At 41.5% G+C, this 15,851-nt stretch overlaps 1 protein-coding gene across 20 annotated transcripts in view; it reads right to left on the bottom strand.

Moving 5' to 3' along the window:
* Psd3 (pleckstrin and Sec7 domain containing 3) overlaps positions 1-15,851 on the bottom strand; it is a 557,293-nt gene that overhangs the window by 17,351 nt on the left and 524,091 nt on the right. For all 20 annotated transcript variants that reach the window (XR_015639410.1, XR_015639411.1, XR_015639413.1 and 17 more), the window contains 1 exon segment: positions 15,510-15,653. Coding sequence is in view for 16 of the 20 variants with exons in the window: in XM_087588275.1 (XP_087444401.1) it covers positions 15,510-15,653 (144 nt within the window). In the remaining 4 variants the exon portion in view is untranslated.

Genomic DNA, 15,851 nt, shown 5'->3' with positions numbered 1-15,851 from the left:
AAAGCACAGTGGCAGCAAGACAACAGTGTTACAAGAGACACCCACGGATGGCAATGTCACAAAACTAATGAATGTGAACCTTAGTCCATTCTAGATTGCTGCTCTGTCATTATCCAGCCTTATTAGCTATGTGTCTTTCATTATAATGGACAAAACTTTTATAAAGGACAAAAACTGTTTATGAGAAGAAGGGGTGTGTCAATGAAACTTTACTACCACTGGTGATGCTATTAAAATCTGTCTTAGTCTATTAGCACATTCTCAGATCAGTTCTATATTTCTGAGCTGCATGATCACCTTTTTTTTTTTTAACTCAAAGCTGTTCCAAGCATGTAAACAGATTTCTAGCAGGCTAGACTACGTGGCCTAGTCTACTACTTGATAACAACCTCAAATGGGATTTCTACCAAGTAGAAGAAGTCAAAGTTCTTAGGTGCCCAAATGCATAAATGCTGCTTCTGAGAGTTGGGCCAGCAAATTTTCTCCGATAGTTTCTTTGTTAGAATTAGTTGTTTTCATGAAGCTTCCATCAACATCACGTGCAAAGGACAACTCAAACACGAGTGGCTTTTTCAAAGCTAAGATAATTTATTCAATCTGTAACCTCTCTAGCTTCTACTATTTTATTAAGCTTATCCTTAATCCCCTGTAAAAAATTCTTTCTCCGATTTGTAGGAAAAAGTTACCTCTCTTTGTAGCAAGGTTTATGAGGGCTAACTTAAAAATACTGTGCCTAAGCTACTGGTGTTAAATGGTAATTGCTCTCCGAAAACAAAACGAAAGCAAACAAATCCCCCAAAACAAACCTCAGCAACTGACGTTCTTTGAAACCAATGTCATCACAACCACATATAAGAGTACCTGCATCTGATGCTTTCCCTAATGTCATCACAGCCACATATAAGAGTACCTGCATCTGATGGCTTCCCTAATGTCATCACAACCACATATAAGAGTACCGATGCTTTCCCTTCTCCTGAGCTCTGCTTAGAATCTCTCATTTAATGTCTCTTTCCTCTGTTCTCTGATACAAGAATATAACTGACACACCCTTAATGAAAGTCATGATGTCTACTAACTGCCCACATATATCCACAACCCAATGTTCAAGAAACCCCATGCTGAATATTTTCTAACATGTTTTTTCTCACAGAGGTAGGTAAAAGGTCATCTTTTGACAGAATTAGCAGTAATATACATAGCAAAGCACGTTTTGCTTTCCTGTATTTGCTATACAGGAAAATAAAGAAATAAACACCACATCAAAAGAGATGGGGCAAGGAGTTCACAGAGTGCCTGATTATTCAAGTATAGACTGGTCTTTTCCAGTCTGCATTCCTACAGGTCATGGCAGAACTGATGTGCAACTTACTTTCTTCTTGACCACTGAGCTTACTCTTCCTACTACCATTTGCTAACTACAGAAAGCAGCAGCAGAACAGACTCCTACATGAAGGAGCTGGAGGGTTTTCAGCCCATTCTTCTCACATAGCAGGCACCTATCTGCATGCACTAGGTAAGCCACTATGTAAAATGCCATACATTATCAGTGTACATACTTTGCATTCTGGCAAAACTAAAGATGGCTGCACGCTTTTTGTTTTTTTTTTTTTTTTGGCTTTAATGTTCTCTAAATGGGCCTAATGACTTGTAGTTTCTAAAATAATTAAAAATGAAAATCTTTTGTATAAGGATATAAGCAGAAGCCAAAAGCTTGTACTAACACACATGAGGTACTGTGCCTACAGTGTTTTGAGAGTGTCACCTGTTATCATTCTATGGGCCCTTCCTGGTCCCCACCATATCCTTATGGGATCTAGTCTGTAGAAGAAATTGAAAAATCAAATCAAATTGAAGTACCTCCAAAATATTACACCTACAGGACATTGAGATCATGCTTGAGTTCCATCTATTTCAAAGAATTTTCATGCACATAAATGAATATCTTTTACCTAGAGTAAATTAAAACCCAACCAGGCTCAAACCTGTAATTCACTGCCTACGTCCTCCCTGTAGATAACTGCACTGAGAACCTCACGCGTGCTGGGCAAGTACTTTACACAGTGAGCTACATTCCCAGCCCTACTTTTACTTTTTATTTTAGGACAAGGTCCCACTAAATTTCCTGCGCTGCCTTGCATGCACGTATAGTGCAGGCTTGTTTTAGTGTGGGCTCCTCTTGTCTCAGCCTCTAAAACAACTGAGATTACAGGACCTACACAAGCAGGTCTGCCATGTTATGGTAGAACACTCTTCCTGCAGATGTCAAGTAGACTCATCTAGTCCATCACTCCAAGAAAGTCTTTGCTCTTCTTTCTTTGAGTTAACCAATTCCTTTCTTAAAAGACATCCTCTCTGCAACCAACAAAATTCTAAATTCTTTAAGGCCAGTGTGATTCTATTCCCCATTTGTAGTTTATGCCTTCAAAACATTGGAAGTCTATAAAATTACCAAAATTTTCGTTGTTTTTTAGAGCTAAAACCCTTATTATTTTGTGTCTCTGTTTCTCTTATGGGCCAACAGGTCTCTGTTGGGCTTGTTTTAACACCTCTAAAGACTGTTCCTTCCCTACAGGGTCTTCGGAGAAACAGGTGAGCACACTGGACATAGATAGCTGTGGGTCCCCCTGCTCCAGAGTAGGACTATCCCCTGCACGTGAACCAAGGGAGACTTGGGAAAGAGAGAGTCAAGACGGCTGTGGATAGCCAACTTCTACACTACTGCTACCATCATTCCTCACACAGTCTACACTACTATTTGCTTATTCAGTTTTTAAAATTAAACTAAAAATTTTAAATTTAAAAACCTATATAAAGCTTACTTAGAAAGTAAAATACTAAACATTTTGTTTTCTGAGAGAAAGCTCAAACAATGACTGTTTATTCCAATCCACAAACAGGGCAACCAATGGTGTTTGGCTATGCCCATTCTCAATGATTACACCCAAGTCTCCTTGGTGACAGTTTTGACCATAAATGTGTATAAAATTAATCAAAGATGAGAAATTTACACTGACAATTGGATTACTAGAATTCAAGAGTTTGTTGTTCAGCACAGTGAAACAAGTTGTGTCTTGAACCACAGATATTTAAAATTAAGCTTCTACTTGCCCAATTGAGCTAGAGAAATATTGCTTGCTACTTCTGTAAATTTTCCCTAAAGACAAGATTTTCTCTAAGACAAGAACTTTAGATTAAAAAAATTTCCAACATTTTATACACTCATGTTAATTATATTTTGGTTTATAATTTGAGTTTGCTTCTGATTCCATGAGAATTAACTGAAGTTATCTATTGATTGTATCCTTAAAAATATGTTCTTGTCATCAGATGGAGACAGAGACAGAGGGAGATAGACAGGGGGAGGGAGGGAGGGAGGGAGGGAGGGAGGGAGAGAGAGAGAGAGAGAGAGAGAGAGAGAGAGAGAGAGAGAGAGAGAGAGAGAGAATACATGTTCATGTAGTAGGCACATTGCAGGTATATAAACCAGAGTTTGAATTTCTCCTTCACCACTCTCGATCTTACGAGATAGAGTCTGCAACTAAACCTAGACCTCACTGATGTAACTAGCCTGGCTGGCCACTGACCTCCCGTGATCTGCCTGTTTCTACTCCCCAGTTGGTCGAGATACATATGCTTACTGTTGTACCTGACTTTTATGTAGATGCTGAGATGACAAATTAATATGTGCGTGCTTGCTTCGCAAGAACTTTGCCAACTAACCCGTCTCCCCTCCCCGAGTTCCCAGAGTCCTTCACTATAGCTTATCTGTCACAACTGCACAGTACAAAAGCTATCAATGTTAGTCATGATGGGCAGATCAGTCTTTCTAGGCATTCCTTAAAGCATAACCTGAACAAGCTTTGATGGTCTAAGCTATCTTGTCCATTGCCCACTCACTACAATATATTCCCATTTTATTATTCTTTGAACTTGAAGCATTCTATATGCTTTGAATACAGGTTGTCCTCTCAAAAACTTATGTGGAAATTACATTCCAATTATGATATATTAAAAGGTAGGGCCAAGTAGGACCTTTAGAAGATGATGAAGAGCCTGCCCTCTCCCATGGATTAATGGGTTAATGCAGGTAAATGGTTTATCTTATGATCCAATCTGTTATCAAAGTTAGTTTGGCCAAATTTTTTACACACATGATGCATATTGTCTCACAATACTTGACTGGGGATCTGCTAGCAAAGTGGGTCCAAATACAGCTCTTAACTATTAACTATAGCTATGTGCCAAAATGAATCTATTTACTTACTCAGACTGTATGATATTATTAGCAACAGAAACAAATGAACATAAGTACATCATGCAGTATTTGTAATTGTGTGCTCTGCATATATATTGGCTGATCTTCATCGTCAACTTGACTGAATCTGGAATCAAATAAGTCATACCTCTGTGTAAGTCTGAAATAGGCATTTTCTGGAAGGAATGACAGGTAGAGGGCACATAAGGAGGTTAGAGGGAGATGCTCTTCTTGCCTTTGCCTCTTGCTGGTGAACCTATCTTCTGTAGCTGCTGTCTATCAGTGCTATTAAAACCTAGTTCTTCAGCCCTCAAGTATGGACTATATATTCGTAGTTCCTAAGAAGCCCTTCAGGTCTGCAGCACTCAGGACTTCTGAGGCTTCCAGCCTTGTGGGCTGAGAAGCGGGTTCTCAGTCTGTCCAGCTTGCAGGTCATGGTTCCACTTGTTCAGAAATGGCTCTCTACCAATGGGTGATCCAAGAATCCAGTAGTTGTTCAGTCCATGAGGCTGGATATCTCGGCTTGTCTTCAGTTTATGCCAGAACCCTAAGAAGTAAGCTCTGACACCATGAAGGAATGGATTTGCCAGGGAACGTGTTAACAAGCAAGAAAAGAGCTAAAGCATTCTTTTTTATGTTCTTTATATAGGCTGCCAGCAGAAGGTGTGGCCCAGATTCAAGGTGTATCTTCCCACCTCAAAAGGTCTGGATTAAAGTGGTATCTTCCCACCTCACATGATTTAATTAAGAAAACATCCTCGTGTGTGCCCAGCTGCTTGGGATTTAGTTCATTGCAGATGTAGTCAAGCTGACAACCAAGAATAGTCATCACACTTATATTCAGGAATTTATTTCTGGGATCTTTTCTGTTTTACTGAACCACTCCTCCACAACTAATATTTAAGACATACATCAGATTCACATTAAGCTTTCATTGTCTGTTTTTCTGTATTCATGTGCTGAGGATTAAACCCAAGACCTTATGCACACCCGGTAAGCACTCTATGACTAAGCTACCCCCTAGCTGTCAGAACTACACAGTTCTGATTAGGATAGAGTATTGCTTTTTGAGAAAGCACCTTGCTATAGTTCCATACACTGGTCTTGACTCTGGCTCAAACCACATCATTCCACTCTGGAACTATAGGCAGATGACTCCCAGTCTGTGCTAGTTATACCCCCCCTTTTTTTACTCTCTGAGAACATTTACCCCTTACCTTTAGATGTTGTGTTAAGCAAAAGGAAAATGACAGTCACTAAAGAAGACACTTCAGGAACATATGCACAACTGATAAAGAGAAGACTTAGGGTTTGAGTCATTTCAAGTAAATAATGGAATGTATTCTCAAGGCAAGATACTAGCTTCTCCTTAAATGAAGCTCAAAGAATCTGTTTCTGGGCTTTTCTTCCCTTTGCTGGCAACTGTAATCAGTTAAAGTTTAAACTTCTTGACTTTTTAGTCCTTTTTCATTGTGTAATACAATAGGAGATTCCATATGACAAAGTCTTGATTCTATTACGACCTGAAATGAGCACCTAGATATTGCTGATCTTTGATCTCTATCTTTGTACATAAGATAGCATTACACTAAAAGGAAAAAAATTAAACTTCAAAGAATCCTATTAACTTATGCTATTTTGGTCCCTCAGATCCAAACATATGACAGTATGTCTATGATGCTGCCTACAAAGGAGGTGGCATTCAGTTCCAGGTTAGACCCAGTTACTGCAACAGACTAGAGGTACCAATTATCCTTAAGTAGGTTAATGGGATTTCTCTTTAGCAGTCACTAGGGAGATAAAGGGAAATGACTCTTGTCCTTGTACTTTCATGAACAAGGAACTCAGTATCTAGGTAATGTTTCTAAGGTGTGTTGCTTTGTGGCACCTGGCAGGAGCTGAGAAAGGCCTTCCATTACTCAGGAATGGGAAGCTAGTCAGTTGCACAGCTCCAATTCTCGAAATACAGTGTTGAAAAATGAAAAATGAGCAAAACGAGAAAGTAGTCAGAATTTTATCAAAAGGAAAGGTATCAAACTAACTACCCATTAACAACATCAAACATAAAGCAGACAGTTCAATGGAAGCTTAGCCAATTCTAATTAATGTTGTGTGGCCTTTAGACACTTTTCCATAATGACTGTAGGCAATGTATTCTTGTTCATAAACATACCAGGTTAAGAAGAAAAAGGTCAATTTAACTGACAAGACAAATAAAAACTCAGGAAAGAATGCATCTTTAAGAATGCCCTAGATTTTTTAGATTTAAAATATTCTCTCTTAAAATATTGTTATGTCTTGTTATAGTAGACATTTGTTGTTTCTAAAATTGACTTCTGTAGGCATGTGGCCTGTGTGGGTCCTCCTTGTGTTAAGCCATGTGCATATGCTACTCTGGGTCACAGTTTAGGAGAGGGGACTCAGTTGAACTCTAGCCAACTAAGTCAAGGGAGCTCCTAATTGCCTGGTTTCAGTCATGAGGGAATCTGACATTCATGATTAATAAACATGTGAGAATACGGAAACCAGCAAATATCCTCCTTCTAAGCACAAAGGAACAGGTTTTAATCAGTTTTGAGGCACTATAACAGAATGTCCAAGAGTGAGTAACTTCTAACAGAACTCTTTGACTCATTCTTTGGAGGTTGCAAAGTCTAAGAGCATTGCCTTAGCACTTGGCAAGGCCCTTTGGCTGCTGTCATCTGATGGCAGGGGGAGGAGGAACAGGAGGGATCCCTTCTCATGGAACTAACTTTGCCTAGGACAATGACTGCAATCTACCTGTCAAGGCAGAGCACTCATGACCTAATGAACTCTTCTTACTTATGACACATAGATTTAGGGACTTTCAAATGACAACATTCCACTTCTAGTTTCCAAAATTCAAGTTTTTCTCACAATGCAGAATGCTGATTCTCTATCTCAGTTTGCATGTTCCTTATGTGGGGTATTTTCTGACAAGCCTGACATAAATTTAAAGTAAGCCAAATATGTATTCAATACATCTAACCTAGTAAATACCACAGTTCAGCAACATGTCTCCAGTCTAGAACCTCATCTAAATAAGATACAGGTGGTACTCAATGCATACATTTATCTTAATTGAAGCTGCATCTCCATCAGACTGTGATAATCACGAGGCTTCATAAAATAAAAAAATATTTTATTCTCCTTCAAGATGTTCTCACTCCAGGATGTAAAAACACATGAAAATGCTTTGATTTGCTCCCACATAAGCCCAAAATTCAACAGGGAAAAAACATTCGATCTTAAAGCTAGAGAAATCTTTTTCAACTCCATGCTCTGTCTCCTGGCCTAGGGATGAAGGCCCCTGGCTGGCAAGATTCAGACTCAATCTTTGCTGTGCTTGTTTAGTTTGGGCATCAAAACTACACACGGGGGTTGGAGTCTAATGTCTCCCATTTTCCTTGGCTAGCATTTGCATACCAGTAGCTTTATAGTTGTGGAGTCTTGACGGCTTCCCCTCTGAAGCATCAACAGGCATTTCTCTTATGGCGGCCCTGTGGAGGGCTTGATTTCACATCTCCACTAGGCATTATCTGTGCTGGGACTCTGAGTGGTTGATGTTCTATGCTGAGTGGTCTCTAGATTCTTTGAAATCTGAGTGGAGGAAATGATGGGAGCTCTTTCACTTTGCATAACCATGGAGTCAGTACCGTAAGGAGACTGCCAAAACTTAAGAGCTATATTTTCCAAGGAGGGGATTAAGCTGTATCTGGGGCTCCTGAAGCCACAGTTGGGGTGGCTGAGGGATGCTTCGCAGGCATTTGTGAGTTTCCCCTTACATGGTGTGGGGGAATACATGCTAAGATCCCGTGGCCTTCTCTCTGAAAACCTCCTAGTGAAGACTTCTCTTGGAGCTGTCATCTTCAGACACCTGACATAGCCTTGGGGTCTCTCTCCCATTGTTTCGATGATCTCTTCTATCCAGGCTAGCCTCTCCAGCAACAGGCCGCTTGACTACATGTGTGGTTTGTGCTCCTAAAGAGGCCTTTTCACCCTTCATAGGATCATGCTGTAATATTCCCAAATCTGTTTTCTCTGCAATCATTTGATGAGAAACTCGCTTTAATTCTGGTCCTCTTTTATCTTATTATAAGTGATTAAAGGCAGCCAAAGCCACTTCGATATTTTGCTTGCAAACTTCTATTATCTGAATTTATCAATTTAAAATCAGTTTTTTTCTAATGGCCTAGGTTACGGACAATTCTGCTCTGCACCTGTTTACCAAGCATGGCCTTGATTCCCAGTACACTAATTATCATTTCTGAGACTTCACACTCCTTGAATCTATGGGCATTATGCCAAGCACTACTGAAGTACTCTCTGGGAAACATGAGGCCTACCTTAGTTAGCTTCCCTAACAGGATAATCTTTATGCTTCACTCCTGACAATATGGGCCTTTCCTGCATTGATTTCAAAACTGTCACTAGATACCCAATGCCCAATTCCAAAGTCACACCCGCATTCCTGCCCTGCCATTTGGTACAGAAAAAAAGGTTTACTTCTCTGTACTTGCTGCCTATCAATCTATGTGGTTATGGAGAATGTCTGAGGAGGGAAATTTAGAAAGAAAAAAGAATTATGAGTCTTCATGAAGCACTCACTGTACCATAGCACAGGGCAGAAGGTAAGAGTGGACATGAGCGAGTGAGCAACAGTGGGCTGAAGTCACTTAGGATCTACCACCCAACACTACTCATGTGTCACTCAAACTACACTGGGATGTGAATTCTGAAGTCTGTACTCAACAACTCAACTGGCTACAGTCTCAGTTCCAGGGTTTGAAGACTCAGACACCTTCAGGCATTAAGACAAACATAGAGCTATTGGATCTGGCATGACAGAGCCAGCAGGAAGGGAATAGCTTCTTTGCTGAAGTGAACTCACACGGCAAGCAGAGCACGTGTCTGTCACACACAGTCCGTGAGCACTGCACTGCCCTCTGTTTTACACGTGGCTCTACAATCACCTTTGTGAGCCTGAGACCCAGCCCGTCTTCGGTAATCCTTCCTCATTGACTGTTTCCCAGTCTAGCAATGATTTAGAGGCTTGTATACTGATATATCTTCTTCTTTTCCCTCTCTTTCCTCAGGTCTAGACTCAATGTAAGGATCATTTACTCACTACAACTATCTTAAGTGTTGCATGAGAAATATCTTGAAATAAACAATGTCTTCATTCTCTAGTATCTGGTTTATTTGTTTTTTTGATATTTTATGTATCTACATTTCAAATGTTATCCCCTTTTCTCCCTCTCCCATAACCCCTTCCCCTGCTTCTATGAAAATGCTCCCACTCCCACCCACCTACCCACCCTAACCTCAACACCCTGGTATTCCCCTACACAGGTGCATTGAGCCTTCACAGGGCCAAAGAACTCTCTCACTGATGCCTAATAAAGCCATCCTCTGCTACATGTGGCTGGAGCCATGGGTCCCACCATGTGTACTCATTGGTTGGTGGTTTAGTCCCTGGGAGCTCTGGGGGGGGGGGGTTGGTTGATTTTGTTGTTCTTCCTATGGGGCTGCAAACCCCTTCAGCTCCTTCAGTCCTTTCTCTAACTCATCCATTGGGGACCCCATGCTCAGTCTGATGGTTAGCTGCAAGCATCCTCATTTATATCACTAAGGCTCTGGCAGAGCCTCTCAGAAGACATCCATATCAGGCACCTATCAGCAAGCACTTCTTGGCATCAGCAATAGTGACTGGGTTTGGTGGCTGCATATGAAATGGATCAGTGGGTGGGGCAGACTCTAGATGATCTTTCCTTAAGTCCCTGCTCTACTCTTTGTCCCTGTATTTTCTCCCTGAGTATTTTGTTCCTCCTTCTAAGAAGGACTAAAGCATCCACATTTTGGTCTTTCTTCTTCTTGCACTTCATATGGTCTGTGAATTGTTTCTTGGGTAATCTGAGCTTTTGGACTAATATCCACTTATCAGTGAGTGTATACTATGTGTGCTCTTTTGTGACTGGGTTACTTCACTCAGGATGACATTTTCTAGTTCTATCCATTTGCCTAAGAATTTCATGAAGCAAAGTCAAATACTGAGGACAAGGCCATCAAAAAAAAATGTGAAGATTCTGCTTCTTCAAGCACATAAATGCTTCCCAGCATAGCTCAGCCCACTGTGCTTGACTGGCCGAACCTTTGTGAGTGTTTATTCTGTCTACAAACCATCTGTCTTCCTTCTAAGTCTTTATATATTTTCTAATGTACTTTGGAAGCTTGAAAATCAGTGAAAATACATTAGAATTAAGTGGGAACCAAATAAAGTAGAAATAAACTAATGTGTAAAGGTGTGTGGCTATTGCTGATACTTACTTCCCCAAACTGGGAGACAAGTTTCCTTTTTGTATACTGATAATGTTTAATAACTATTTCAGAGTATATGCCTTCCAAAAGCAAACCTTCTAATAAAATTTTTCTAAGAGGTCTGCTCTTCCAGAGGTCCTGAGTTCAATTCTCAGCAGCCAAATGGCATTTACTACCATCTATAATGGGATCTGATGCCGACGCAAGTGTGCTTGCAGATAGAGCACTCATACATGATATAAACCAATAAAATCCTTTTTAAAAAGAAAGAAAGAAGAAGGAGAAGGCCATGGCTTCAGGTATTGAGTCAAGAACAAAACTGTCTATTCTCCACCAAATACTAGTCAGAGAAAAAGTACAGGTTTAGTTAATTACAGCCCATTCTCAGTCAAATTTGCTGTTTTAGGTAAAAATGAACACTTTCCTACAAGGTTAAGATGCGAGTCTCTCTACTTTCTCTAGATTTCTTTGTTTAAGTCCCAAACCTACACATTTACTGGAATTTCTAATTATTTACCCCGAGTGAGGGCTTGCTGAAATTCTCAGCCACATAGAGAGCTATGAATTTGGCTTGGCATAGAGAATTGCGTGTCCTCAAAGCAACCTGGGATATAAATGAAATTCATAAACACAAGAACACCCCTGGTGTTGTCAGCAGCGATCTAATATTCTGCCAAAACAAAGGCGTTGTTCTTTCCGAGATGTGTGAAAATGACAAGGACCTCTCTGAAGCCAAAGGAGGCTTATAGATGATGGCCTGCCACAGCGCAGGTGAGACTCAGTGTTTGGGAGCTGGGATCTGGGCACGTGGTTCATCCCTAGTGACAGCACAGCAGGATCAGCACCTTCCTCTTGTCACTGACCATCCGGGGCCTCTGTGGACCTGCAGGTCTTCTCACTTGCTAATGGGATTTTCTGTCACACATATACCTGGCCCTCTATAAAGGATTGATGCTATGCTTTCTGAGTGCACTGATTTCTCTGATGCTACCATAGCATCAGATGCTATGATAAAGTTTCACTGAGTCCCTCAGCTAAGTATCAAGAATCTGGAAAATATTCTAGGATCTGGGGTAGAGCTGTCAGCAAAATACACAAACTGCCTAGTAGTTGCCTATATTCTATTCAGGAAAGAAGTGAGTGATTAAAGGGATGCTGCTAATGAAGCAAAAGATACTGCACAAGAGCCTCTACAAGCACTCACAGGAGACCAATTCTGTGGCTGAATTCTCAGCATACTAGAGTCTACATGATCTATTACTTCAATTTTCATCTGAGTTAGTGAAAAACAATGAATAACATTTCCAAAAGTATTTTATTTATTCATCTCACACACACAATTTTTGATGAAATTCACCCAGTAAGTGCCCCTTGGACCTTCCTCTCTGACACAGGTTAATACAGCTTGACATAATTCAAGGCACTTGACACAGTACCCCGAGTCTGTCTTTAATGAGTGAAGTCCTGGAATACAACCTTTAAATTCCTTGAGGAGGCAACAATGACAAGACCCGATTTCTCCCAACGATGCTCTAATTTCAAGGTTCAGGATATGGAATTGCTGCTTCTCCCTGGGCTCCATTTTCAAGCAAAGGGCCCCACAGACGATCCACACTTGGTCTCTACCTAGCAGTGGATACTTTCCTGTGGTTTTGCAAGGGCCCTACCTCCTGGGCATAGATTCTCCTCTTAAAGAGTCAAGGGCTCAAAGCAAGGTGATGAGTCCTGGAAACCGGGAGTGAGGTGTTGGGAAATTTAATTAGAAAGTGTGAAACAAAAAAACAAGCCCATGGCTTCCAGTTACTACAGAAGTGTGAAGAACAATGATTGCTTTCTGAGAACGTACATTTCCCAGGAATGAACAAGCCTTGTGAAAGATGAGTACGATTCATTTCTTATTTTTATTAATTTTTCAAGTCTTTTGTCGGTAAGGCTTTAGTAGCTTTAGTTAACAAACTTTCAGTCTTTATTAGACTTTCCTTGTATGTTAGTGGACTAGAGCAAGGACTCCTTTACCATGGAGAAGACTAGTGTGTGGCTATGGCTCTGCCTTCTAGCTTAGACACAGTGACAATTCAGGTGGCAACTTCTAGGACATTCTGTGAAAATCAATAAACAAGTGCAGGGCTCTGGGCATGTTGTATTGGGGACCATGGAGTCCACTAAAGGCCCAAAGAAGGACTAACTTAACTTCAATGTACAACCAACTCATTGTGAGTTCCACAGTAGACTGACTTTGGATGGTGTGTCTAGCGCAGGCTTTTTATAGGAGAGATCTGCACCTTACTCAGATGGTCCCCCCAAAAATGACCATAGGATCAAATAACCCTGTTAAAAATGGGGTACAGAGCTAAACAAAGAATTCTCAACTGATGAATATACAATGGCTGAGAAACACCTAAAGAAATGTTCAACATCCTTAGTCATCAGGGGAATGCAAATCAAAACAACCCTGAGATTCCACTTCACACCAGTCAGAATGGCTAAGGTCAAAAACTCAAATCTGACATCAGAGGCTGGAAAGGATATGGAGAAAGAGGAACCCTTCTCCATTGTTGGTGGGATTGCAAGCTAGTACAACCACTCTGGAAATCAGTCTGGCAGTTCCTCAGAAAATTGGACATAGTACTACTACCTGAGGATCCAGCTATACCACTCCTAGGCATAAACCAAAAGATGCTCCAACATATAACAAGGACACTTGGCACTGTGTTCAGAGAAGCCTTATAATAGCCAGAAGCTGGAAAGAACCCAGATGTCCTTCAACAGAAGAATGGATACAAAAAAATGTGGTACATTTGCACAATGGAGTACTACTCAGCTATTAAAAACAATGACTTCATGAAATTCATAAGTAAATGGATTGAACTAGAAAATAACATCCTGAGTGAGGTAACCCAATCACAAATAAACACACATGCACTCACTGATAAGTGGATATTAGCCCAAAAGCTTAGATTACCCAAGATACAATCCACAGACCACATGAAGCTCAAGAAGAATGACCAAAGTGCAGATGCTTCAGTCCTTTTTAGAAGGGGAGAGCAAAAATATTCATAGTAGGAGATAGGAGACAAAGTTCAGGGCGGAGACTGAAGGAAAGTCCACCCAGAGACTGCCCCACCTGGGGATGCAGCCCATATATAGCCACCAAATCCAGACAATATTGCTGACGCCAAGAAGTGCATGCTGACAGGAGCCTGATATAGCTGTCTCCTGAGAGGCTCCGCCAGAGCATGACAAATACAGAGGCAAATGCTCTCAGCCAACCATTGAACTGATAACTGGGTTCCCATTAGAGCAGGAGTTAGAGAAAGGACTAAAGGAGCTGAAGGGGTTTGCAACCCCATAAAAACCAGAGCTCCCAGGGACTAAACTATCATCTAAAGAGTACACATGGACAGACCCATGGCTCAGCTGCATATGTAGCAGAGGATGGCCTTGTTGGGTATCAGTGGGAGGAGAAGCCTTTGGTCCTGCCAAGGTTTGATGCCCCAGTGTAGGGGAATGTCATGGCGGAAAGCTGGGAAAAGATGGGTGGGTGAAATGGGAACAGGGGGAGCGGGGAGGGCATAGGGGGTTTATGGACAGGAAACCAGGAAAGGAAATAACATTTGAAATGTAAATAAAAATATCTAATAAAAAGCAAATAAAAACAAGAAAAAAATGACCATACAAAGGACATTGGAGGCAGGAGTAGCTGAACAAGGTAGTGCATATATGGTTGCAGGGAGAAGGGGACAGAAACGTTAGTTACCAGTGCATGTGGAGAGACCTGTGGTCCAGATAGGAGGGAAAGGCAAATCCTCTCAGATTCATGTGTGGAACTTGAATTAGAAGGTAAATGGGAGGGGGAGTAAGAGCCGGGACAGCTATGGGACAGGTGACATTATCATCACTTTGACCTTCAGAAACAACAGCAAAGGGCACGGATGAACTGAAGGAAGGAAAGATAGCAGGAGGCAACTGCTAGTCTCCAGTGAGAGCTGTGGAAGCCCTGCTGATACAGAGGAGACATCCAGGCAGTAGCTGCAGTGAACAGGGCACAGAGCGGAGCCCTGCAAAGACAAGGTTAGGACGCAAATGCTCACATGCTCCCAGGTCCCATCCAGATGCCATATAATAGAGGAATGAGGGAAAACGGAGAACATGGAAGGGCCTAGAAGTACAATGAGTGACAGCCTGAGTTATTACAGAAGAGAGTGTGAAAGAGTAAATCATGGCCCATACTTTCTCCCCTTTCTTTTGTTGTTTTATAGAAAGGTACTTAAGGAGCTGAGTGTGGTTGTCAAGAGCCGAGGCTGGAGGATACTGACTTTGACTTGTGAGAAACCTCAGATGAAGGGCACCCTTGGGATGAGGCTTTCAGCTTGGGCTGAACATGCTGCCTTTCCCCTCATCACACTGGCAACGCCAGAAGAATGAGGGCAGTCTTCACCCATCAGTACCCTTTTGCAGAGCATGGTGGTGAGTGCGAGAGACAAATGCACTGATGTCACCTAGCAGCGAGGGTGTGCAGGAGCAGCAGATGCTTCCCTTCTCTTCCCAGCTCATTTCCTCCACTGCATTTATTTTGACCTAAACTCTGTTGGAAGGAACACAGGGTCACAGAAGGCAGCTGTCCTCCCTGGCACGTTTCCCTTACTGTTGTTCTTTTTGTTACCCTTGTCGCAGGTGCACTCCATTCTGACTTGGAGGCTGTTTGTTTGACAGGAATGAACCGGCCAACACTTTGGTATTTATTTGGTGCTTAAGTAAAATCACACACATGAGGCTACAAGGGCTCCTGTCATATGAGGACATTCTAAGTTGGGCCCAGGACAAGTCAAGCTCACTACCATGACTGCTATGAGGTGTTTACTTCACAGGCAGATCATAAGACACCACTTAGTAACATCTAGGTTCGCCATACCTCAAAGTCGAGATAGTGATCTTTAAGCTTGTATTCATCAACATCCTTGGCTTTGACCTTCTTGTCTGGGGGATATGAGCGATGTTCAGCCAGCTCAGTGGTGATCTGCTTCAGCTTGCTTTCGTGGGACTTCAGCTGTTCCTCCTGCGGGAAATTGTGAAGTCATTCAATGTGCAGAAAATAGTCCAAGAGAAGCACAGGACGCCTGTAAAATCCTTTCTGCTTAATGATGTCAATTTATCAAAACAATCCAGTGAGGAGCCTTTGGTCCCAAGTCCTTCCAATTTGGTTAGGCCAGTGTTAGTATATTCCTTTTTAGGATGGCAATAGGGACTAACATCA

The sequence above is a fragment of the Rattus norvegicus genome, chromosome 16 (assembly GCF_021556685.1).
Source record: "Rattus norvegicus strain SHRSP/BbbUtx chromosome 16, alternate assembly SHRSP_T2T, whole genome shotgun sequence".
Lineage (NCBI taxonomy): Eukaryota > Metazoa > Chordata > Mammalia > Rodentia > Muridae > Rattus > Rattus norvegicus.
This window is presented reverse-complemented; position numbering and strand designations above follow the sequence as displayed.